This window comes from Tamandua tetradactyla, chromosome 17 (assembly GCF_023851605.1).
Source record: "Tamandua tetradactyla isolate mTamTet1 chromosome 17, mTamTet1.pri, whole genome shotgun sequence".
In the NCBI taxonomy this organism is placed as follows: Eukaryota; Metazoa; Chordata; class Mammalia; order Pilosa; family Myrmecophagidae; genus Tamandua; species Tamandua tetradactyla.
This window is the reverse complement of record NC_135343.1, coordinates 44,876,638-44,903,046: the sequence shown is the minus strand read 5'-3', so window position 1 is coordinate 44,903,046 and position 26,409 is coordinate 44,876,638. Positions and strand designations below refer to the sequence as shown.

Genomic DNA, 26,409 nt, shown 5'->3' with positions numbered 1-26,409 from the left:
TAACATAAAATAGATTGAAAGAGGTACAGATGAGTTATCATATTCAAAAACTGGTTAAATTCCACTATTAAAAAGATTCAAACTGGTTCAAAAATTGGTCTTTAACCCAGGATACCCAAATTGAATAAAACAAAGAATACAAGAGTTTAAGAAGAATGAAAACCAAAAATCAGAGAAATAGAAATAGGGAGCATTTCTATGAGAAAAAATGTGGTTGTTTAACAAGTTATATTTATAAAAATATAGTGAAGGATGGAACACTTAAGAAACTTTATGTGGTAATTGACATGGCATTCAGTTGTAAAATAAATATTCCAGACTTTGATGTGGGTATAGTTTACTGATCTATACATATGTAAAAAGAAATAATTGTACACTCAAAATTAGTAAGTTTTATGCACTTAAAATTCATTGAGTAATCCTTCAATTAAAGAGAATACATATAGCAAAAAAAAATTGACTAGAGAAAAAGTAACAAACTAAAAATAACAATGGTCATAGGAGAAGTGGAAAACATTTTAAAGAGCTAGTACTGCATCTGCTAAAAAAAAAAAAGGCACCCAGCCCATAGAGTTGTACAGGTAGATTCTTTCTAACCCTCAAAACACTATAGTCTAGTGTTATTTAACTGTTCCAGATGTTAGGGCAGACTTTAAATTTTTCCAATTAATTTTACAGAGCCAGCATAATTCTGATCCCAAAACCCAAGAAAAAAATAAACAGACATACAAATTAAAGAAAATAAGAAATCCAGAAACAGGCCCAAGAACACATTTAGGGATTTAGTAGGTTGACAAAGGTGGTATTTCAAAATTTAGGGAAAAGATTATTCAATACATAATGTTGGTGCCACCAAAGAATAATTTTGAAAAAAGTAATGTTAGATCCTTGCCTTATTCATTAAGGAAAAGATTAATAGATTTGGCTACACAGAAAATTTGAATTTCTATACATAAAGAACTATTCAGAGGTAAACTAAAACTAAGAAGAATTATTTAGCACATATATGACAAGAGGAAAAAGTTAATATTATAAATATACAGGACTCTTACATAATAAGAAAAAAAAAACACCACCAGAAATATTACCTGAAAACATGAACAGGCAATTCACAATAGAATAAATACAAAACATATGAGTATACATAAACATACAATACGTAAATACAAAATAATTATTTAAAAATTTGCAATTTCACCAGCTCTCAAAATAATAAATAATAAGGCAATAACGCTCTGTCATGTTCACCCATGAAGTCAGTGAAGTTTTTTTAATATTACTTTACCCTGTGTTGGTGAGAGTGCAGGGAAATGAATTTACGGGAGTATTTAAAGTGTAAATTCAGCCAATCTTTTTGAAGGGCGATTTTGATATATACAGAAGCCCCTAAAAATGTTCAAATCCTTTGAGACACAACAATTCTACTGCTAGGAATTTACCCAAAAGGAAAATCATGACTTATACAATGATTCCATTACAAAAATATTCATTACAAAGTTAGTTGTTTTAATGAGGAAAAATGAGAAAACTATTCAACATGAACTAGTTGGTACGGATTAGGGTACGTGCACACAATGGGATGTGTATTGATTGAAAATTGTATCGGTGAATGTTTAATGACATGAAAAGACATTTAGGTTGTATTGCAAAGTCACAAAAAGCAATTTTCAGAACAATCTGATTTATGTGCACGTGTATAAATAACGGGTGTGTGCGTGCGTGTACTGGCATATACATGTGCATACATATACTGAATCTACATATGCGTGCTGGTCCTAGGATAGTAACAGTTTTTGCCTGGGAGCAGATTTTTCGGTAATTTCATGGGTAGATTATATATTCATCTTTCAAATTGTCTCTATTTGGGGGGTGCAAGCGTAGTTCAGTGGTAGAATTCTCACCTGCCATGAGGGAGACCCGGGTTCAACTCCCGGTCCACGCACTTCCCAAAAAGCAAACAAACAAGCATTCCCCAAATGGTGCTGTAATAACAGGATACTCCCACAGAAAAATAATAAAATGCGGCCCTACCATACAGCATACAAAAAATTTTTTAAATTGTCTCTATTTAAAATTATACCAAATGATCAGGGATTACTTTTTTAATAGACCGATGAAAACGATTTCAAAATAGAAACTGCTAGAGCAGAGTCAGCCAGGAGGTGGGTGAATTTCCCTCTTGGTACCCCCCCCCGACATGGGGAACCCTGAACACCTACAATCGCATCTCTCTCATCGGCCACAGCCCTTCTCCATGGAAAATGGGCAGCGAAGGCCTTACAATCTTCCCTTTGCAAACTCTCAAAATTGGCGATGGGAGACAGAGCAGGGACAGGGCAGGAAGAGCCTGGAGCACCAGAGGGCAGAACCCAGTGGAACTTACCTTCTATCTCTCCTCCAGGTGCAGAGATTTTCGACATGCTCAGGTAGGTGGTGGCCACGATGTCGTTGTGAGTGAGGCGGTCCCTAGAGCGAAGGGACGGAGAGGGCCTGAGCACCGGAGGGCCCGGGGCCTCCCAGGCCGCATCCCGCACGGGAAGGAAACGGCCTCGGTCACGCAGTTTTTACTCCTAACATCAGCCCTGTGAGGTTGGTACCGCTACGAGCCCCAGTTTCAGATGTGGGCATCAAGGCTTAGAAAGTTAAAATAATCTGCCAAGGTGATAAAGCTGGGATGTGAAGTCAGATGCCCCTGACATGGAAACCAGAGCTTTCATGACAGCAGTCCCAAGAAGATGCTGGAAGGAAAGTTTCACTCAAGCCTCCTAGATAGACTTTTCTGCCAACCACCAGCACTTTCTGGATTCTGGCCCGGGCCTGGCAGGCTGGCTGTGCGCAGGGCATACCTGCAGAGTGGGGGGAGGGGGTCAGAGGTGGGGAGGAAGGCGGAGTGGGGCGGGGAGGGCAGCAGGCGTGCAGGGAGCCAAACCCAGGGAGCACTAAGGCTCCAGCAGCTAAAGAAATATCCAGACCAAGGGAACAGTCAGGTGACCTGAAGCTGTCTCCAAGGCCATATCCTAACTTTGGCAACGCTAATGCACTTTGGTTTTGCTTTGTTTGTTTGTATCTGACTTTCTATGTGACAAAGCGCTTTTAACTTCCTTTCTCATGGAATCCTCCCAACAGCCTTGGGGAATAGCATTTTATCATCATCCCAGTTGTTCAGATGAGGAAACTGAGGCTCAGAGCCATGAACGGCCAGGGAGGGAGGGGCAGAGCCGCCCCCACCCCTCCCCTCCCCCCTTGGTTGCATCCCCTCCCGGACCAGTACAGGCTGCTGTGGGCAGCGGCTCACAGAGATTGGCTCACCGGTTCACCACTTAACCCACCACGACCCGTGCATAGCCCTCTCTGTGCCCCACACCTGCCCCCTCTGACAATAAGAAATCATAGCTGCCAACTTCTTTTGAACACTTGCTCTGAGTTCAGCAGTGGGCTAAAGCTCAACTCATTTAATCCTAACATTAGCCCGGTGAGGTCGGTGTCACTATGAGCCCCAGTTCCAGATGTGGGCACTGAGGTTTAGAAGGTTAAAATAATTTGCCAAGATGATAAAGCTGGGATTTGAAGCCAGATGCCCCTGACACAGAAACCAGAGCTTTCATTGCAGCAGCCTGCAGCTTCCTGGCCAGGCTCGGCCACTGGTTCTCAACGGGGCAAGGAGGTCCCTTTTGGTGGGGGTCCGGGGTTGGTTTGCTCCCGGCACCTCGCAGATAGAGGCCCTGGGTGCTGCTAAATACCCTACAATGCACAGGCCACACACCCCCAACAAAGAATTTTCCACCCTGAAATGTCAGCGTTGTGGAGGCTGAGGAACCCTGGGCTGGGCTAGACCTACCTCCTGCAGCAAGTTTTTCTGAGTACAGCTTTTCCCTCCTTCTCATAGCCCCAAGTAGGTTCTGTTTCCCTGCTATGAATCCTTGGGACGGACAGCACTTCTGAGCAGATTGTGGTTGGGTTTTTTTTTCCTTTTAAATACCAATCCATGCTGCTCCCTTACTTCCTCTTTCTACTTTCTCAGGAAGGAGATTAAGCTTTGATTTTTAACGTTTTCCACGGGAGCCTTGACAACTGAATTACCAGCACAGCTCCTTATCATTTTTCCTGGTGAATGTTGTTGAACCGGAAAGTAAAAATGTCCCTAAACATTTTACAAGATTATCAACATCAGATAATTGACAGTTGAGGGCATTTTTAAACTGCCTTCATTGCCAACCCCTAGAAAAGACCAGCACTGGGAAAAGAATTAGATTTCTGACCTGAATCAGGTGAGGCTGGAAAGAAAACAGGAAAAGAGGTGTTTTCATTGTTTTTTATTGCAGGAGGGTAGTTTGGGGTTTTTGTTTTGTTAAATAAAAAAGTAACTTTTAAAAATAAATGGAAGATTTAAGTTACAGAGGAAAGACTGTATGACTATATCAGATTTCCAGGATTCAGGTTATTACAGCCGTTTATCTGCATTTTCTGGGAAGAAAGCACTTTTCTGGATAGGAACTTGCAGCAGCAGAATGCTTTCTGACCAAGAGTCGGGTTTTGGGGCTTGGGGTTGCTTTTGGAAAATGCAGCATGTCTGAAAATAGACTCACAATAAAAATGCCACTTCAACCCAAACCAGAAAGGCAACCACCAGATTCTGTAATGCATTTGGATTGTACCGTGGGCTGCAGCAATCGACACAGCTCGCACGGGCTCAGGAAAATGCAGATGCCGTGCACGGGACAGTGAGCACTGTGCCCACGTGCAAAACCACCCGCCTTCAACGCAACACACACACCCGCGCACACGCATCAGGGCTGAACTGCAGCGAGGGTGCTGTGGCCGCAAAGCACATCTCTCCTCCAAACCGCTTCCCGACCGTGCATGCCAGTGGTCGCGGCCCGTGGCCTCTCCTGCCGACCTCCTCGCTGCGCCGGGTCCTCTCCTCTAATTCTCACAAGCTGTTTTCTCTAGGCCTGGGATGCTGGCGCACACTTTAATGGCTCTGTGGCCTGGGGGTTTTTCCCTGGTCTTTCATTATCCTCCTGGTTGGGGGCGCCAAGGGCGTGAGACCGAGGGAGAACATGCCCGGGAACCACACGGCCAAGATGTTTTGGGGGCAATGAAAGGACAAGGTTCTCTCTTTCTGGAAAGGCTGGTGGAAGGAAAGGCCTGGAGAGCACACATGGCCAACCTTAGCAGCCCCTTCAAGTACGAGAGGGACCACCTTGGTAGCCAGGAGGCCACAGGGCCGTGTGGTCAGGACTGGGGGCTTGGGGAGCAGCAGGCTTGGGTATGAGTCCGGCCACTGACCTGTCCTAGCTATGTCACCCCACTCAGTCTGTGCAAACCTGCTTCCTCAGCAGTAAAGTGGAAGCTGGGCCACAGAGTCGAGTCGAGGACTAAATGACCTCATGCAGTGTTTGCACAGCACCATACGTAGATAAGCAGTCCATGAGCGTTGTCTGTGATTATTTTCCCGTGCGTGTGGAGATGCCCCGTGCCTGGGAACCTGGCCCGCCTTCCCCTGCCTGGTGGCAATCCCGCTTTTCCCACCAACCACAGGGGCTTCCGGACCCGTCTCCCCAGAAGCTGTGCTCTTCCAGCATCTGTGCCCTTGCACAAGAGCCTCTCCTCCCTAGAATGCCCTCCGCTGAACAGATCACACCCCCACCCCTCTGCCAGGCCACCACCTGCCCCACCTCCTCCAGGAAGCCTTCCCTGGGCCCTCCTGCCCGCGGGGACCCCCAGGCGCTGGGCCCTGGCTTACCTGCCTGACATCCTCCCTCCTGAGCCAGGCTTTGAGGAAGCTTGCCAAGAAAAGCTACACCCCCAGAGAAGATGCTCTCGCACAGAATATCCTCCCCCAGTGCAGATGCCTGAAACAGCTGAGGCCCCCTGACGCCCACCCCCAGACTCTGAGGCCCAGACTCACCAGTCAATGACACGGATCCTCATTTTTTCGCACATGGAAGGAAACTGAGGAGGGAAGAGAGGTATGGGAGCGGGTCTTCTTGAAGAAAATGACACCACATACAGCCCCCCCCATCTCCAAGCAGACGTCTGGGATGCAGGTGGGCTGCTGGGGAGGGAAGGACCCTCCTCAGACCTTCTGAAGTGGATCTGGGGGAGGTGGGGGTCTCACCATGGCAGGCAGCGTGATGCTCTGATTCCACTGGGGGTTGGCCGTCTTCTCCAGGATCTTGCTGCAGAGCTGGAAGACACAGCAGACAGGCAACTCAAGCTCCAGGGGGACGCTGAGGCCCTCCAGGACCAGCCAGGGGCCACTCCGCCATGCTGGCCACCCTCTGGGCCTGCTGCAGGGGGCTGCTCAGGCAGGAGCCTTTGCAGAGACAAAGTTCAGTGGTTGGTCAGACCAGGGGTAGGGGACAGCACTGCCTGCGTGCCACAGCCCTTCTCTCCTGACCCCAACTCCCACCCCAGCATGCCCTGCTTCCCGTGGTGGGCACAAGCCTCAGTCAAGACTGCTTCCTTCCAGGGACGCTTACATCCTGTGGCACTTCCCGTGGCCTATCAGCTCAGAGCACCTGCCACTTAGGAAGGCTGTGACCCCGTCTCTGGAGGGAGGGGGGACTGGCAATTGGAGGTTCAGGATGGGGCCATGCACACTGCCATCTGAGAATGAGGGTACAAGCCCCATAAGCCACAGTGTGCCTGAGACCAACCCTGCTTGAAAACCTGGGCTTCCCACAAAAGAAACCAAGCAGGGGTGGGAGCTGGACCAAACCCTCTCCCGGTCCCAACCACCCTGTACACACCCACGCACGGGGACAGCAGGTCCTGGAAGTTTTGTATAGCCTGCATATAAAGTAGTGAGCAGCCATTCTCAGAGCCCTCACCACGGCTCAGCAATGAGCCAGGTAGTGCACGTCATGATCTCATTTAACGCATCTCACTATCTGACTTAGACCAGGGACTTCAGTTCTTCCATCAAATGAAGAATGGCCTCTCCGGGGGTGAGGGCTTTGTCTCCATCCCTGGTCCACCCAGTGCCAGACCCTGCCCCACTTCCCCCTCCTCCCTGAATTAAAAAAATAAATAAAGCCCGGGCAGAGGCCGTGCAAGGCTGGGGGCAGCAGCGGGCACCAGCATTTGGCCCTTGGGTTGGCCTAAGAGAGGTGGAAGTAAAGAAGAGAGACCAACAACCCAAAGGGCAAAGGGCAAAGAGCGGAACCAACATTTCATAACCATAGAGATAACAAACGGCTGGGAAATGTACAAAAAGATGCTCACACTCACTCACATTAAAAGAGGCACAGATACAACTAATGAGAGACTATTTCTCATCGAATAGACTCACAAAACCTCTAAAATCTGACAGCCCCCTGTTGGGAAGGCTACAGGGAATCTGCACTCTAAGATTTTGCTGCTGGGAGAATGAAGTAGCTTGACCCCTTGTTTCAGTTTGCTCGCTGCCGGAATGCAACACACCAGAGACGGATTGGCTTTTAATAAAAGGGGATTTATTTTGTTGGTTCTTCAGAGGAAAGGCAGCTAACTTTCCACTGAGGTTCTTTCTTACGTGGAAGGCACAGGAGGGTCTCTGCTGGTCTTCTCTCCAGGCCCCTGGGTTCCAACAACTTTCCCCGGGGTGACTTCTTTCTGCATCTCCAGAGGCCTGGGCTGAGCTGCGAGTGCTGAGATGAGGAATGCCAAACTGCTCAGCAGTGCTACATTGCAATCTCTCATTTAAGCACCAGCCAATTAAGTCAAACGTCACTCATTGCAGCAGACACGCCTCCTAGCTGACTGCAGATGTAATTGGCAACAGATGAGGTTCACGTACCACTGGTTTATGTCCGCAGCAACAAGACTAGGTATGCTCACCTGGCCAAGTTGACAACTGAATCTAACTAACACACCCCTCCAGGGGACATTTGGCTGTCATCTATCAAAAGTACAAATGCATATACCCTTTGGCCTACTGACTCTACCTCTAAACATGTATCCTGCAGAAATACCTGGACATGTGAGGTTATGCACTGCAGCATGGCTTGAAATAGCAAAGGTTGAGTACAACCTACGTGTCCACCAATAGAGGCCAGGCTAGATAAACTCGGGTCCATCCATGAACCGGAACAGTGCACAGCTCTGAAAAGAATGAGGACTCACTCTATGTTCTGACATGGAACAATCTCCAGGTTTTGTGATTACGTGAAAAAAAACCAAGGTACAGAGCAGCGAGTTACTGTGCTACCACCTGTGTTTAGAAAGGGTAAAATAAGAGAGTCTATATCACGCTTGTTTGCGTAACAAAACCAGAATGATACCAAGTAAATCAACGGGCGAGGGAATGAACGAATGGATGGTTAGATGGGGAATGACAGGGAGAGAGATTTTCATGATCTGCAAATGGTACATGTAACAAGCAAGTTACCTAATGGAAAAGTTAGATGAGCAATTTCTTAGAGTACTGAAGAAAGCACATGAAACTAAAAGGGAAAGAAAGGATTCTAGCTAGGCACAGGTGAGAGGCCCTGGCCACACCATGCCTCCAGCTCCCTGGAACAAGGAGGCGCAGGTTGTCCCCAGGCCCCCAGGGGCCATGTCCACGCCGCCCACGGAGCCACCTTCAGCCCTGGCCAGGCCCGTCGGCCACTGGGAGCAGTGCAGCCCAGCCGCCCTCCGGGACACCCTCTGATAGGACAGCCAGGAGGTGGGTCTAGAACCTGGATAAAGGCTTGTGCCACCCACAGGCCAGCACTGCCTCTGGCCCGAGCTCTGCCAGCTTTCCCACACATGCACACACGCAGCTTTCCCACACACGCACGCATGAGACTTCCCACACACGCACACATGCAGCCTTCCCACACATGCACACATGCAGCTTTCCCACACACGCACGCATGAGACTTCCCACACACGCGCACATGCAGCCTTCCCACACACGCGCACATGCAGCCTTCCCACACACGCACACATGCAGCTTTCCCACACACGCACGCATGAGCCTTCCCACACACGCACACTCGCAGCTTTCCCACACACGCATGCATGAGACTTCCCACACACGCACACATGCAGCCTTCCCACACACGCACACATGCAGCCTTCCCACACACGCACACATGCAGCTTTCCCACACACGCACGCATGAGCCTTCCCGCACACGCGCACATGCAGCCTTCCCACACACGCACACATGCAGCCTTCCCACACATGCACACATGCAGCTTTCCCACACACGCACGCATGAGCCTTCCCACACCCGCACACATGCAGCCTTCCCACACACGCGCACATGCAGCCTTCCCACACACGCGCACATGCAGCCTTCCCACACAGGCGTGCATAAGCTTTCCCACACACGTGTATATGAGCTTTCCCCCACACACGCGCATATGCACACACACATGAGCTTTCCCACACACACACGCACACACGCAGCTTTCCCACACATGCACGCATGAGCTTTCCCACACACACACACTCGCAGCTTTCCCACACACGCACGCATGAGACTTCCCACACACGCACACATGCAGCCTTCCCACACACGCACACATGCAGCCTTCCCACACACGCGCACATGCAGCCTTCCCACACACACACACTCGCAGCTTTCCCACACACGCACGCATGAGCCTTCCCACACACGCGCACATGCAGCTTTCCCACACATGCACGCATGAGCTTTCCCACACACACACACTCGCAGCTTTCCCACACACGCACGCATGAGCCTTCCCACACACGCACACATGCAGCCTTCCCACACACGCACACATGCAGCCTTCCCACACACGCGCACATGCAGCCTTCCCACACACACACACTCGCAGCTTTCCCACACACGCACGCATGAGCCTTCCCACACACGCGCACATGCAGCTTTCCCACACATGCACGCATGAGCTTTCCCACACACACACACTCGCAGCTTTCCCACACACGCACGCATGAGCCTTCCCACACACGCACACATGCAGCCTTCCCACACACGCGCACATGCAGCCTTCCCACACACGCGCACATGCAGCCTTCCCACACACGCGCACATGCAGCCTTCCCACACACGCGCACATGCAGCCTTCCCACACACGCACGCATGAGCCTTCCCACACACGCGCACATGCAGCCTTCCCACACAGGCGTGCATAAGCTTTCCCACACACGTGTATATGAGCTTTCCCACACACGCGTGCATACGCACACACACATGAGCTTTCCCACACACACACACACACGCAGCTTTCCCACACACGCGTGCATGGACGGCCGAGCAGCACCAGGCTTCATCTGCCTCCTTCCCCTCTTCTCTAAGTCTTTTTTTTTTTCAAACCTTCCATCACTTTTAAAACCTTTCTGGAGGGCTTCTTGGCCACATATATCAAATTCTTAAAAATAAGCACACACTCCGACATACCAATTCCAGTTCTAGAAACTTCTCTATGGAAAAAAATTTTTTAATGTGGACAAAAAGATCAGTGTATGCTGATGTTTGTCAAGAGGTTGTTTATAAAAGAGAAAGTTACAAACAAAATAAATATCCAAAAGTGCATCGATCTTACAAGTATATTCATCCAATAAAATATTAACCAGCTGTCAAAAAAATTGTATTTCAAACACTATTTAGTAACTTGAGAAAATATTAGGTGATAAAAGCAATTTACCAAACTGCATCCATAATCTGAATCCAACTTTTTTCAGATACATTTTTTAAAAGGTGAGAGATAAAGACAGAAAATGCACTAAAGGGAATTCACCCAGATGTTAGCTCTGGCACGCGCTTGGGAGTCAGGAGTGTGGTTCATTTTTTCCTCTTTCCTTCCTTTTCTCTGATTTGTTTCCCAAATTTTTTTTTAACAACACATTTTACACTTGCATTCATACGCAAAAAACAGTTTTAAAATAAGCCGTATTTTTATATCTCCTAACCTTTCCCTCAAACTAACCCCCGTTTCCTTCTCCCCCTCTAGCCCCTTTAGGAACTTGGCCAAATCAGGAATGGGTCATGTCTTAGACAGTGACGCCACCATGCGTCCATGAGAGGAAATGCAAAGAGGGCCAGGCTGGGGTTAGTGGGCACACGGAGGACAAAACCCACGGCTCTCCAGGTTAGGTTGTAATGAGAAAAAATGACACAGGCAGGCTGGGCAAGGGGGTCAGGCAGACAGGCAGCGAGGACGGGGGGAAGCCACAGGGAGGTGGCTCAGGGGAAGGGGAGAGGGGTGCAGAGTCCTGGGGACACAGAAGGAAGACAACCAGGCTGAAACTTTCAAAAGCGGGGTGTCTCAGATGAGTAAAAGAAATATGGACAAAAAATTTAAATAGGGGGGATAAGGAGTAAAATAAATTGGGTAGATGGAAATACTAGTGGTTAATGAGAGGGAGGGGTAAGGGATATATGTTTTTTTTTTCTTTTTATTTCTTTTTCTGGAGTGATACAAATGTTCTAAAAAATGATCATGGTGATGATACACAATTATGTGATGATATTGTGAGCCACTGATTATACACCATGTATGGACTGTTTATGTGTGAAAATTTGTCAATAAAAATATTTTTTTAAAAAATGAGTGGGGGGGGTCTCAACTCTCCTCTCCCCTACTGTGAATCCAACCTTTAACCCCTTCCTTCTAAAGGGAGTGCAGAGACTGACCCCCAAATTGATGGACATTCGATCTTTGATAAGGCCCCAAATCCACTGAATTGGGACAGAATAGTCTTTTCAATAAATGGGCATGGGAGAATTGGATTTCAATAACCAAAAGAATGAAAGAGAACCTTACACCCTATACAAAAATTAATTCAAAATGGATCAAAGACCTAAATGTAAGAGCCAGTACCATACAACTTCTTGAAAAAAATGTAGGGAAACATCTCCAAGATCTAGTAATAGGAGTTGGCTTCTTAAACTTTACACCTAAAGCACAATCTATGAAAGAAAAAATAGACAAATGGGAACTCCTTAAGATCAAGAGCTTCTCTGCCTCAATGGACTTGGTTAAAAAGGTGAAGAGGCGGCCAACTCAATGGGAGAAAATATTTGGAAACCACCTATCAGATAAAGGCTTGATATCCTATGTACAAAAAGAAATTATACAGCTCACCAACAAAAGAACAAGCAACCCCATTATAAAATGGGCAAAGGAAATGAATAGGCACTTTTCTGAAGCGCAAATACAAATGGTTAAAAAGCACATGAAGACCTGCTCATCTTCATTGGCTATAAGGGAAATGCAAATTAAGACGACAATGAGATACCACCTCACACCATAAGAATGGCTGCTATTAAACAAACAGGAAACTAGAAATGTTGGAGAGGATGTGGAGAAATTGGAACATATTCACTGTTGGTGGGAATGTAAAATCGTTCAGCCACTGTGGAAGTCAGTTTGGCGATTCCTCAGAAAACTAAATACTGAGTTGCTCAATGACCAAGCAATACAAATACTTGGTATATACCCAGAAAAACTGAGGGCAGTGACACGAACAGACATTTGCACACCGATGTTCACAGTGGCATTATTCACAATTGCCAAGCGATGGAAACAATCCAGGTGCCCATCAACAGACAAACGGATAAACAAAATGTGGTATATGCATACAATGGAATATTATGCAGCATTTAGACAAAAGGATGTCCAGAAAAAATGACAATGAGGATGAACCTTGAGGACATAACACTGAGTGAAATAAGTCAGACACAAAAGAACAGATACTGTATGATTCCATTATTATGACTCTGATAAAGCTGCCAGCATTTTGGAGCAGCTAGAAGGAAAAATCTAAATTGAGGGCATGGAAGCCCATGACAAACTCTGGGAACTGTTCTGTAGCTGCTTGCTGAAGTGTGCTTTGAAAATTATTGCTTTTTTCCTTTGTATTTATATGTTATATTTTGCACCTAAAAAACAGTTAAAAAAAAAAAAAACTATAAGCAGTTATAGTAATATTAGATAAAATCAATTCCTGAAATTAAAAAAAGAGAGAGAGAAACCCTATGCCGTGGTTAAAATAAAAGTAATGTATACATTATCATCATCATACACCAAACTCAATGATCAATAAAAATTAACAAAAAGATTTGTTTACTATACCATGTAAATAAAAGGTTGAAACACTAAAAATGACAGTATATAGGTTGTGTGTGTATATATATATGGATGTATGCACTTTATATATATGTATATGGACGTACGTTTACATCTATACACACACATTGAGTAAAGTTGTAAAAAATACCTGGAAATGTTACCCAGCCACATCAGGGTAGGACAGTGTCTACCTTTGGAAAGGGAGAGTTGGGGAAGTGAAGAAGTAAGGTATAATCTGTACTGAGGTTTAAGCTGTACTTACAATGTTCTATTTATTCAAAATGTGGTCAAATGTTTGAAAGTTCTCATTATTTAAACATTATAAAAATAGTAGCCTATTCTCTTCAAGACCTTATAGCTTGCATAGTAAAACAAACCACACTGCAGTTCATCCCTGTCCACACCCAAACACTAATGAAGAGCTCATCGAGTATGACGTATACGACCTACGCACCAGTGTTCGGAAAATGGACAGAGAATTGGAGGGGAGGAGAGGGGAGATGTGGCAAAATGTTTAAATTGGTGGATCTGAGCAGAAGTATTTTGGAGTTCTCTGTATGGAGTCTGTATTATTTTTGTAACTGTCTTATTTTGTAACTGTCTTTGAAACTGTCTAGTTTTAAAGTATTTAAAAAGAAAAACTAAAAAGTGAAAATAAAAAATGAGTGGGGGAACTCAGCTCTCCCCTTCCTTACTGTGAGCCCATCCTTTAACCCCTTCCTTCCAAAGGGAAAATGGGGGGCCTGGCTTCTTGCATGAGCCCAGCCACCAATCAGCTTCATACAGTCCCCTGCCTTGGTCAGGTCCCCCACATCCCTCACCTCCCCAGATACTAGCACCTACCTAGTAAAATCTTGGGGCCAGCCAAAGGCAAATCTGAGCAGAGGAGGTAGAGAAATCAAGGGTGCTGGCAAGGACCCAGGAACAGCCAAGAGCCCTGAGACTTAGCTCCAAGGAAAGCTACTGACCTTGACGGCAGGTCGATCTTGGTGCTAGCCACCATCAAAGCACCCTACCATATTCAGAGCAAGAAATAAAAACAAGCTCAGAACCTCATTTTCCCCATTCGTCAACTGTCAACTGAGAGAAATGAACCCAGTCCTTTGGGGGCGTGTCCAGCAAAACCGTCCTGGCACATGCATCAGACCTTCTTGATCCTAAGCCCAAGCCAAAAGCGTGCTCTTGGGTAAAGATCCTCAGTGAGCAGGTAGGTATACCTCATTGCGAAGGGGTTTAAAACCCGAGTTACCTGGCCACATACATTTTCAGTGAGAGTGTGCTAAGCGTGGGAAAAGAAGGGCCGGCTTGAAAAGCCTCCCTATGGCCAAGGGGGTCAATTTGTATAACACAATGGATGATTTTAACACGCTAAATTAGTAAAAATTATTGACGTTCAATGTAATTATATTCAAAGGAGCAGGGCAAGGATGCTCTTCTTTACAGAAAAAAGCCCGATAATAGAGATGGAATGAATGATAATTAGAAAATCACCACTTCGTAACCCCAAGAGTATCGATTTAGTCAAGCAAGGAAATCGACGGAAGCTTAAGGCACGAGCTAAGAGGCTGCTGAGAAGCAGGCTATTCACGGGGGGCCAAGATGTCATCTGCAGATCACCTGCTAATCATGGAGGGAAGCCTGTCCTTTCATAACAGAGCACTCTGCTACCACGCCTCACCCTGACATCACTGCTGTGATGCAATAGTTGTGCAAACCATCAGCTGCAATGCCTTCCGTACAAAATACTGCATCTGAATTTGCTGGGTCTCGAGACCTGACTCCCAGCTTACAGAAATGCAGCAGCCAGAGGAGCAGTGAAACAACCCCAGAAGGAAACAATCAGACAAATCCAGAGCATGGACAACGGGCCTGGGCTCCTCAAAATCTCAATGTCATTATTGTACAAACAGGCTTTACAATGATTACTTAGATATATATTTTAATATGCTTATAAATAAGCTAATTAACATATCCATTTTAGGTGGTTAAGATTTCCATATGCTAATAGTAAAAAAAAATCTCCATATTTTCCTGAAATCGGGAAAATATTTTAGTGGCATAGGTCATTATTATAGCAATGCAGATATTTGTAAGAACTCTCTACTTGATATTTTGAGAACATTCACAGTTTTGACAGCTCATCAAATGGTATCTAAGTTAATTTGTAATACTTAGAACTTAAGAGCTTTGCTATCTGAATATGTAGACTTTTTCCTTGTTGCCTTAGTTTTAAATCGGTTTATGAAATTTACCATGCAAACGCAGGCTTTTCAATGATTATATGGATAAGCTTTCTAGACGCAGCTGTGGCAGCCCTCTAGGCCCCTGACCCACCTCCACCCCCTGAAGTCCGGACAAAGAGTCTCAGAGGCTCCCGATGGGTTCCAGGACCCAGGGCCGAGTCTGCGCCCACTTGCCGCGTCCCCCCAGCCCCTCCCCCACGCAGCGGGCTCGGGCGGGGCTCTGGATCTACCCAGGGAACCCGACCCCGGTCCCTGCCCTCGAGCCAGGAGAACAGGTGCTAACACATTACTGAAGCATAATGGAAAATTGGCTAACATAGAGCAGGGAATGAGGGGCCCCTGGAAGCCCGGGACTGAGCCACTGCCCGCCCGGTGAAGGCTCCGGAAGCGGGGTGCTGACCGATGCACCGCAAGCCGGGAAGAAGGCTGGGAAGGGCGCGGGTCACAGCCCGGGCGAAGGCTGCATGTGACCACGCAGGGGCTCGGCAGGACGGCGGAGAAAGGCCACCGGCCGCTGCGTAAACTGCGGCCCCTCCCGGCTGGCCTCCGAGGGGCGAAGGGCGGCGTCTGCCCACGAGGGGGCCGCGTTCGGATTCTCACCCGGCTCGGCAGGCGCCCACGCCGGACTTGGAGCCCAGACTAGGAAGTCAGACCGAGCAGGGCCTGGGCAGACAGGCTTGCGTTTTGGGCTGTGTGTGCACAGACAGGGCCGGGATTCAGAAAAATTACACCGATAACTGCCCATGGAGAGAACCCAGGCAAGAGGAGAACGAACCCAGGCTGTTGGTGGGTCAGGGCAGAGAAGGGGATGCCTGGGGCCGGGGGGAAGGGACGGTCCTCAGGGACATGTGAGAATCTGGAGCTAGAGGCAGCACGTTTGATGGGGAGACCAAAAAGGGAAAGAATCAAGGGGCCCACGTCCTCTTTGATGGTGGTCTCTGGTTAGGATAGAAGCTGTTGGAGGTGGGGCAGATCAAGGCAGAGAAGAAAGATCCTTAAAAAACAAATCCTTTAGGACCAGTGGGGCAGCAAATAGAGATGTTCAGAAAGCATGAAGAGCTCTGGGCTGGAAGGGAGGGGTCAGAGCTAAGCAGAGCTGTGGGGGTCCCAGAAGGGGACACATCTGCCTGGGAGAGCCTCTGGGGGGGCGAGTAGAGAAATGCTGGGGTGCACCAGGCTGTGTGTGGGCCCAGAGCAGAGGGAGGGGCATGGCCAGAAATCACCAAGGACTTGAGAGACAGCCCGGGCCTCAAGGAAGAGAGGGAGCTCCAGTGACCCCTGGGTCTCCACCAGAGTGGCCATTTGCTGCCCAGCGTTGGCCACAGCTTTTTAAAAATCATCGTTGTGTTTCTATTACACATTAAAGAAGAAACTGCCTTTCCTTAGCTTCACGCCTTCCTATCTGGTTTCCCAGCTCCGACTCCATTTCCCTCCAGACATTCACTTCTCTCTCTGCCCACTGTCACTGCCTTCTCCATGTCCAGCCACACCCACCTGTCTGTCTCGGGCACGCTGGGCAGACCTGTCCCTGTTGGGTCCCTCTCAGGGTCTCACAGCCTGTCCCAGGGTCAGCCCTGCCTGCCCCCCGTAGGCACACGTCTCTGATGGGACCTGCTGAGGACAGTGTGTGTGTCCCTGGCCACATCCTGCACTGTACCCAGCATCCCATCCACAGACCGCCCAGTGGTCACCCTCCCATGAGAGCGCCCCTGCCCCCTTGCTCCTTACCATCTTCCCAGCAAAGCCAACCTCCAAGAAGGGGTCCACCAAGTTCTTCTTGTTACTGTCAAAGCCGAAGATCTGCTTCACGCTGTCCATCACAGCATCGTCCACTGCGGGGAAGACACGCTGGTCACTGCCCACCGGTCGTCCCGCTGCCAAACCCCGCCTTTCCGCCTGCCTGTCCCCCACCGGTCCTGGGAGTCCCTGAGAAAGAGGCTGTGGCACCCCACTCAGCCCAGAGACCAGGCTCTTGTCCAGCCCAAGACCTGCCCACAGGCAATCCAAGCAGACTTCCTCCCAGAGGCAAGGGAAAACCAAGGCGATCCAGCGCTGAGAGCAGAAACAGCGTCCGGTGCTGCTGCCCAGTGAGCATCAAGAAAATGGGTTCAGGGAGTGGCTGAATAGCCAGACCAGGCCCAGGGGCGCTGGGACAGAGCCCCCTCTCAAGAATTCTTGCATCTCCCCTCCACCAGCTTTTATTATTTTGCATGAAGTTCTGGTTGCTTTTTTGTTGTTAAGAACATAAGAAACTCCTGGGGAACCTAAAACAGGTCTGAGGCTTCCCCCCAGGCAGGGAGGAAGGGAGTTCTGCAGTGGTCTCTGGCAGACCTTGGGGGTGCCAGGCCAAGGGGAAGCAGGAAGGAGCAGAGGGGCAGGCAGCCCCTGGGGAGGAAGAGGCGCTAGCAGGAACAGGGACCAGCAACCCATGAGCGGAGGCCTCTCCTTTCCCCCAGGCGCAGTCCCTGGACTCTAAACCTCTCGGTGGGTGCCTCAAAGGGGCCTCAGACCCAGAGGGGATGCCAGACTTACTCTGCGGCAAGTCCTCAGCCCTAAAGACCTTCAGGCAGAAGTGGGCTCCGCGGAGGGCCACGCCCGTGGGCCTGAGCAGGTTGCCTTCGATGTCCTCCTTGTCCTCCAAGGGGTGTTTCCTTTCCAGCTGCAAAGCAAACCAAATATGATTTCCTAATACACCCTTTCTTTACCCGATACTATTGCCTTCTATTTTTTTTTAATGAGGGCTGTTATAGGCTTGCAGAAAAACACACAGAAAGTACCGAGTTCCCGTACTCCTCCCCCCCACCCAACAATTTTGCCTGTTTTAATATTTTGCATTAGTGTGTGCCCAGTCTGTGCCTGGAGAACAGAGACACAGATATTTGGAGATGCTTGGAGCCCAGCAGACATTGCCATGAGATATCAAGCAAGCCAGAGCCTGGAGAGAACCAAGGGAAGCCATGAGATGAAAGCCATACCCAGAGAGGCAAAGGGAGGAACCCCCACAGGAACAGAGGCTGAAAGCAATGGAGACCAGGAGCAAGGGACCAGCAGATGCCAGCATGTGACTTCCCAGCTGACAGAGGTGTTCCAGACGCATTGGCCTTTCTTGAACTAAGGTATCTTTTCCTGGATGCCTTAGTTTGGGCATTTCCATAGGCTTAACCTGTAAACTTGTAACATGATATTCCCTTTATAAAAGCTGTTCCATTTCTGGTATATTGCATTCTGGCAGCTTGCAAACTAACACAGCCTGCCACTGGGGTTGGTAACAGTCCAGGGTGGGAAACTCCAGTGGAGCAGACCTCGAAGGAGGAGGAGCTGATGAAGCTGAGACAGGCTGCAGTAGGCTGGAAGTTTATATGAGAAGCCAAAAAAAGGCTACTCCGCACATCCCAGAGACCCAAGGGGAGCTGAAGCAGAAAACGGGGGCCTCCTCTGTTGGTTTTAAAAGTGGCTTCATCAGGAAAAAACAAGATTCCCAAGAATGGGAAGAGGAGGGAAGCATATAGTTTTTTTTAAGATAATGTATTCAGAAACCCCGAACAGAAGGAACAAGAAGGTGCGGTGTCTGGAGAGATGGACTACAGAGGAACAGGGCTGAATTTTATGGGTGACAGAGCAGAGACAGTGTCCCATGGTGTGGCTTGGCCCCCTGGAAATCCGTACCCTCCACACATACCCCAGGTTCTCATGGTTATGACCCACCAGGCCTAGGTTAACCCTTCCTAGATGGTTCCAGAACCTGCCTCACAATTTGGGCATTTGATTTCCAATTCCCCCATTCACATGGACAACTCATTTGCCAGTCCAGCTACTTGCCCTCCACCGACAACACCTTCATCTCCTCTCCCCTCTAGCTGCTCTCACCATACCTTGAACCTCTAGCCATTTGGAACCATTCCTCTAGCAAAACCTTGACGGCTGACCTCCCCATCCACCTTCTCCAATCCTTCACTCACACCAAGTGAGGCTCCCAGTGCAGAACCTGGCACACAGTAGGCACTCAATAAATGTGCCTTCCCAATCCTTTCCCTAATCATTGTCCTTCTCACAAGCCCCAGGCCCTGTCCTCCTGCATCCTCCCTGCCGAATGCTGTCAGCCCTGTAAGGACATCTGGCTATCAGCCCTGTAAGGACATCTGGCGACAGCATGTATCCAGCCTCCAGGCCCTCCCTGCCCAGGCCCACCCCTCCCCACCCACCCACCCCAGTCTGGTCTAGTTACTGAGCACCATGGGGCAAAGGGCCCTACCACAAACAGAATCTCCCACCTAGAGTGGGCACTCTGATGTCTGCTTAGAATTCCTATTTATATCTAACAAGCCCCCATTCCTCTCCCCCAACAAGGATTCCAACCCTCTTCTGCTCCCAAATATTCAAAGATGCTGGTACCTCCCCAATTCTAGAGACCTTTCTCATTCTCACCACCCAGGACTTATAATTTGCACGTACTGGCAGGCAAAGATGATAATGATATATATATATATATATATTAAGCAAAACAAATCCCAGTTACAACATATGGAGCATGATCTCAGAAAGAAAAACACCCACGCATGTACATCCTTCTGGAAGGTATGCAACAAGATATCAATAACAGCTATCTCTGAGCAGTAGAATTATTGATTTCTTTTTTCTTTACACTTTTCCACATGTTCCAAAAGCCTCACAACTACCATGTATTCTGTAACCTTTTTTTTTTTTTTTGCATGCGCAGGCACTAGGAATCGAACCCAGGTCTCCAGCATGGTAGGCGAGAACTCTGCCACTGAGCCACGGTGGCCCACCCTGCCAGGTATTCTTTTAAAACAGAAAACACAGCTGGTTTTGTTCTCTGTTATTGTGTTTTGTGGGGGTCCTGCACCCCCAGGTGCTAGTGCAGTGAGGTGAAGTGGGGCAGTGGACTCACAGGGGCTTCATCGCCGGGCCCCAGCACGCACAGGCTGGCTTTCAGGTAGCCTCTGGCCCCAGCAGAGAAGTCATCGGGGTCCGAGAGCAGCAGCCACTTCCTCAGATGGGCATGTCCTAAAAAAAGACAGTACCCATGGCGACCCCAGCACTGGAAGGACCCATCTGCAACCACATCCAGGAGACCCGGGGGGCCATGTGGGTGAGTCGGAAGGCTCGTCTACCAGGACAGGTGGGCAGGACTCAAATTCCAGAATCCACAGGCCTCTGACTGCTCATGGGCAGCAGAGTTAGAGATATCAACAGGAATCCCCACAAGAGGCTACCACGGGCAAACCCAAGGCCATTTTCCTCCTCACTCAGGTGTGACCGTTGAGAATGTGTTGCCTGAGGTGGCCCAATGTAGGGCAGAAGTGGGGGTGTGCAGAAATCCTGGTCTCTTCATGCAAATGACCTGTCCCAGTCTGCGCTGCCTCCAGGCTCCAAGCATCCCTAGCTCTGGCCTTCTAGATTTGGCAACCCTGACGGGGTCAACTGTAGACGCAGCCGCAGGTTTGCTCTTCCTGAGTACCTGCTTTACCTGGGGGGGTGAAAATCCACCTCATCTCCATTCCTGTAGGCTCATCTCCAAGACCCAATCCCTTCCTCTAAATTCTAGGGCCCCCAGGGAGGGAAGTGCGAGAGTCCCCCATGGGTGTCCCCACGTAGCTTCCAGAACCACAATGCAAGGATATAAACAGATTGGGGAGAAGCTGACTCACGAGGCTCTCTGTATATGGCACCCACGTCCATCTGAAATCAAAGAGAGGAAATGCAAGTCAGACTCTTGCCCTGAAGTGTTAAATACACTATGGAGGTTATACAATTCCATTAAAAATCATGTTTTTGAAGGACATTTGATGACAGGGAGAAATGTTCATCATATAAAAAATAATACATGGAAAGAAAGCAGAATCATTTTGATCCCAGCTTGGAAAAATATATTTATGCCTAAAAAAAAAAAAGAGGAAAGAAACACAGTCAAATGGTGACAGGGCTACCCTCTGGGAGGTAGATTTAGGTTATTTTAATTTTTTTTGTATTATTTCCTATATTTTATAGTTGTCGATAAAAAGTATAGATTACTTTTATAATTTGGAAAAAGTAGAATCTATTTTAAACTTAACCCTTGGGTTCTCAGAACAAGAATTTGTTACAGAGATTTGAGACCCAAAACACAATTAAGATTTCATTTGTTACAGAATGACTCAGGCTCAAGCTCACTCCTTTGAAAAAAAAAAAGCTTCTCTAGGAAAAGAGACTTCATTTTTTTTAATCTTGTGACTGTTTCCCAGAGAAGAGGGATGTATTTTATTTGGATAGTAGGGGCAGGTAAAAATAAGTCTGAGCCCTTTCTTTCCTTTTGATAAATGCTTGAAGATGCAAAAATGAGAAAATCAACAAAATTACATTAAAATACCATTTGGGTCTCCTTACTAGTTACCTTTATTTCATGCAATTTGCTAAATCCATCCCGGGAGCAGAACTGTACTCAGTTCTGTTCTCAGTTCTCCACAGCAGACTGTCTGGGACAAACTGGCAGGCCTAGGTGGGCTTCCCCTTCTCTCCACTGCCCCCTACATCCCCAGGATCACCCCTGGACCCCATGCCCCAAACTGGAGTCAGGGTGAGGCCAGAAGAGAGCACCAATGTCACCCTGGCCTAAGATGGTTAAAACTGGGAGGAAGGTGGCTTGAGATCAGACCCCGTGCTGCCTTCCCAGACCACCGCCCGGGCACGCCACCCTGGGACGGCTCCATCAGCTGAGAACAGACCACTCTCAACAGCAAGCAGTTACCCGGAACTCCCCGATGAGCGCATCGGTCCTGAGGGAGCGGGAGTCGACCACCTGGAGGGAAAGATGTGGGGCTCAGAGGGGTCCACCCTACAGCTCCTCCCTGCCCCAAGGCCAGACTTCACCCTGCCTAAGGGCACAGTAAGCATCATAAAATGAGAACCAAGCACTTAACTGCAGCCCAGAGACAGTCCTAAGGTCTGCGCATAGGAACTACCGTTATCCTCACTTGACAGATGGAGAAATAGAGGCACGGAGAGCTCACAGGACCCTACAGTCATGCAGCTACTAAGTGGCACAGGTGGGACCAGCCAGGGCCCACACTGCCAACCTCCGTATTGTACTTTCTTTCAGGAATAAAAAAAAGCCTGAAGCCCAGAGAAGGTAAATTTTGGCCTGAAGAAGGTACCTGGGCAAATAAAACAAGATGTGAACCAAAGTCCACGTGGCCACTGACCTCAGGCCCCTGGGGAGGCTGGGCATCGGGGCCTCCCCACGTGGCTGCTGCCTCCCTGCTCTAGACAGTCCAGGGACCAGTAAAGCTTAACTGTAAGTTGCTCCAGATCACCCACATCCCGACCTCAACGTTCCTCACCTCACGTGTGCACGCACACACACACGAGTACACACGCGCGTGCACCCCGACGGGCACGCACACACCCGCATCACACCGACAGGCACACCCGCACATGAGTGCACATGCACACCTGCACACAGACAGGCACACACAAATGCACACACACAGCGACATGCACACACTCACATACAGGCACACTCAAGGGCACACGCACCAGTGCGTGCCCGGACCCGCAGCCCCCGGAGACTCTTCAACCCTGCAGACTTACGGTGATAAAGATGGGCTCGTCAAACAGCTCCGCGGGAGAGTCGAACAAGTTGAAGAAAAGAGTCTGTCGTGGTGAGCGAGAGGGGGACAGAGCAGCGCATGGTGACCGCAGCCCGGGAGACGGCGGGCCCTCCACCCCAGGCTCGGGGGTCCTGCCGGGCTCTGGGCACCGACGTTCTGGCGCGCTCCGCCCCTGCCCTCATGGGGGCCATGGCCACGGGGACGGGGGTGGGGGGTGCCGGGCCCCGGAGCGGGCGGCGGGGGCGGGGGGACGGACTCAGGGGTGCAGGGAGGAACAAGGGCCTGATGCAGCCCTCCACCCCAAGCCAGGGCCTCGCCGGGTGGGGGTCTCGCCGGCGGCCCTCACCTCGTTGAAGAGCGGGCTGTTGCCCTTCTGGATCCGCGTCCGCTTGGTCTGCCCGGCGGCCGTGACCTTGACCACAGGCCTGATGTTCACCCCCGGGAGCTGGCGCCCCTCAATCACCTGGACCCTGATCTGAAAGCCAGGAGGGGCGTGAGCCGGAGGAAGTCGGGCGGGGCGGGGAGGGGCGCACGGAAAGAGCCACTCCCCCTCCCGGCCCGAGAGGGTCAGAGCCTCGGGACTCTGCGCCCCGCCGGCTGGCAGGTCTTGGGACACTGGAGAGGCTTCAGCTAGAGCATCAGGAAACCATCACATTTCCCCCAAGTCCCTTTCACCTGAAAATCCCATAGGTCCGTATGGGCACCGCCGGCTCCCGGAGGAGGCTCCTAGCACGGGCCCAGGACACCACCCCCAGCTCCGCTTCGCTAGGCGGCTGCTGGAGCCCACCCTCAGAACCCACCAGGGCGACATTTTTAAGCAGCTTTAACATTCTTTACTGATTATTCCCTCAGAGGTCAAATCTACAGAGTGAAGTGACACCACAGTCGGTGCTGAATTTTCTACGATAAGTATATATTACTTTTCTAATGAGAAAAAAAAACAGTAAGACTATGTCTTAAAAATAATAGATGGAAGTTAGAATTTTGCCCTCTGAGCAAATATAATGTATTGTAGGATGTTTTACTTAAATAACCATGACTTTGAGTTGAAATATATTTTTCTGATTTGTTGCACTTAATAAACTTGTTTTGCATTTTTAAACTTAAAAACAGTATTGAGGAACTAAAACTCACTAAAAATGGGAAATCCTATAGAAAAGAAAAAGAACATGTAAAGAACCAAAATTAAAAGGCAATACAGGGATGTATTTCTGGGTAAAAATATGTCAAAAGGTTAATATTAATATTCTTATTCTATGAAGTGCTTGAACAAAGTCCATTTCAGAAAAACCCAGGGTTATAAGTGGGGTACTGGAGATAGGAGGAGCTTCCCAGATTTGGGGGTTTTATTAACAGGCAGATTTTGATTCCGTGGGTCTGAGGTAGGCCCTGGGACTCTGCAGTTCTAATAAGCTTCCAGGTGATGCCAAGGCCATGGCTGCAGGGACCAGACTTTGAGTAGCAAGGAGTGAGAAGGACAGACAAACCCTGGTGAGGAAAAAAGAAGCAAAATACACTGTCTCTCTGCAGGGACACACACACACACCTGTTTTGTTTGTTTTGTTTGTTTGTTTGTTTTCACCTTTTCTTTGTAGAGCAAGACCCGTGGAGCTGGGTTGGGCTGCTCTGTGGCCCCAAGATGTGATGTCCCTGCTCAGCGCCTTCTCAGGGTCCAGGGAAAGCAGAGACTCCTGCCTGGGAGGCCCCTTAGCCCCCGCGAGAGCGTCTTCCGGAGGCAGGAGCTTCACATGAGCAGCTGCTGGTTGACCAGAGGAGCAGAGCAGGGTGAGAGGGCACCCAGCGAGCACCTCACCTGGAAGTCCTGCGGCTTGTCCGACAGCAGCTTTCTGGACGCACTTCTCTTCCTTTTGCTCCCGGGGTGGTAGGGGGGAGGATGGGAAGGAGGCTTCCTCGGGGTGGTGGGAGCCCCAGGGCCTGGGGCTCCGCTCTGATCCAGGAATGGCTCTGCCTCATCTCCCGTGAGCCCCTGGTCCTCGGTGTCCTCCTCTCCACCTGTGTCTGGGAGGGGAGGGTGCTAATGAGGCCTGGGGCCCTCTGCAGCCCCCAACCCTGCAGGCGGATGAGCCTGCAAATGGCTGACCCGCCTCCCCTGCCCCTTCTCCCTTCCCCACCGGCTGAACTGGGATGAATGATGTAGACAGAAGAGCAGGTTCGAGCAGCTGAGACTTGAGGCTGTCAGTTCAGTTAGTCAACAGGAAGGAACAGAGAATGGCCCCAGCCCCCCTCGCTGCCCAGGTACTGCAGGATGAGCCCTCAGGCCCCCCTGGAACCCCTAGAGAACTGAAAAGGCAGCTAGTGAGACAGTCACAGCGGGGAGGGGGGAGACAGCCCCGGCCCGAGTCTCACCGGTGGGGGCCAGCCACTTCTTTCCGGAGTACCTCGTGTCTATGGTGCTGTCACTAAGCAGGGACCAAGTCTCAGCCTGGCTCTGTCCCCCACCTGGACAGGGCACAGCCCAGGAAGGGCGGGGGGAGCTGGAGTCGGGAAGGCCAATCTAATGTGTCCCCCCCACCTCCACCCTGCTTTCCCCACGTGCCCCAACCTGGCACAAAGCTTAGAGACAGCTGCCGTGTCTGTCAGGGGCAGTGGACAGACCTTCCAGGCAGGACTGGGAATCGGTCATCTCCAGAGCTTCCAGATTCCGTGAGATCCCCCTTTAAGGTGGCCCCTGAGCATGGGGGCTGCCACCGTCCCTACACTCTGCCATCAGGAATGCCCCTTCTCCTCCCCTCAACTGGTTCCAACCCTTGTCCAGCTTGGCATTTCTTGGTTACCCCCGTCCAGACTGAATTCCCCCATCTCTAAGCTTGAACAGTCCTGACCCCAAGGACATGGCGCCTCCTCTGCCTCCCTCCCAGCCACAGAGCTTCCCATGGGGCCGGGCACCTGGGCAGGCAAAGGGCAGCTGTCGGGTTTTACTGCTGAGTTTGCTTCCAGTTCCCTTCACCATAAGAGAAACTAGGTGACGTTTCTCATGGTGGCAAGTCCCCAAGTGGCCCATCTTTGTGGCCTTTCTCCCCCTGCCCAGGTCCCCATCTGGCCAAACCACCGTGGACTGTGTCCTCACTTGACAAGATGACTTGGCAAGGTGAATGAAGAGAGCTAAAGGCAACCTCTGAACTTAGCTAATTCAATCTCTCCATTTTACAGATAATAAACCATCAGCCCAGAGAGGGAGAGTAGCTGGCCAAAAGTCACACAGCTACTTGGTGTCAAAGGCAAGTCTGGAACCCGTGTTCAGCGAAGGGCCCTTTTTGCAAAGCTCTGCTGGGTGCAGAGCCCAGAGCCATGTAGTGTGAAGGGTAGGGAAGGATTCAGGGAGTGGGTAGAGCCTCAGTTATTATCTGGAACAAACCCCATTCCAGCCCAGACACGTCTTCTAAAGCACCCAGCCACCTTGGGCCTGCCCAGTGCAGAGAACCCAGCCAGGAACCGGACAGCTGGGACTGGGAGGGCAGCCTCATACGAAAACCCAGGGCTCCTAAGGGACATGCCTCCTGC

At 49.6% G+C, this 26,409-nt stretch overlaps 1 protein-coding gene across 25 annotated transcripts in view; it reads right to left on the bottom strand.

Moving 5' to 3' along the window:
- Positions 1 to 26,409, bottom strand: part of DYSF (dysferlin) — a 227,496-nt gene that overhangs the window by 150,825 nt on the left and 50,262 nt on the right. For 13 of the 25 annotated variants that reach the window (XM_077134524.1, XM_077134534.1, XM_077134529.1 and 10 more), the window contains exons 6-17: positions 25,255 to 25,347; positions 24,701 to 24,906; positions 23,234 to 23,362; positions 22,868 to 22,930; positions 22,026 to 22,076; positions 20,950 to 20,980; positions 20,190 to 20,305; positions 17,813 to 17,939; positions 17,009 to 17,112; positions 6,122 to 6,190; positions 5,912 to 5,955; positions 2,384 to 2,466 (exon numbers count right to left, since the gene is read on the bottom strand). In XM_077134524.1, the coding sequence (XP_076990639.1) occupies positions 2,384 to 2,466; positions 5,912 to 5,955; positions 6,122 to 6,190; positions 17,009 to 17,112; positions 17,813 to 17,939; positions 20,190 to 20,305; positions 20,950 to 20,980; positions 22,026 to 22,076; positions 22,868 to 22,930; positions 23,234 to 23,362; positions 24,701 to 24,906; positions 25,255 to 25,347 (1,116 nt within the window). Of the gene's footprint in view, positions 1 to 2,383; positions 2,467 to 3,838; positions 5,873 to 5,911; positions 5,956 to 6,121; positions 6,191 to 17,008; positions 17,113 to 17,812; positions 17,940 to 20,189; positions 20,306 to 20,949; positions 20,981 to 22,025; positions 22,077 to 22,867; positions 22,931 to 23,233; positions 23,363 to 24,700; positions 24,907 to 25,254; positions 25,348 to 26,409 lie in introns of those variants that run through there. The other 12 variants (XM_077134531.1, XM_077134536.1, XM_077134543.1 and 9 more) reach the window with 2 other exon arrangements.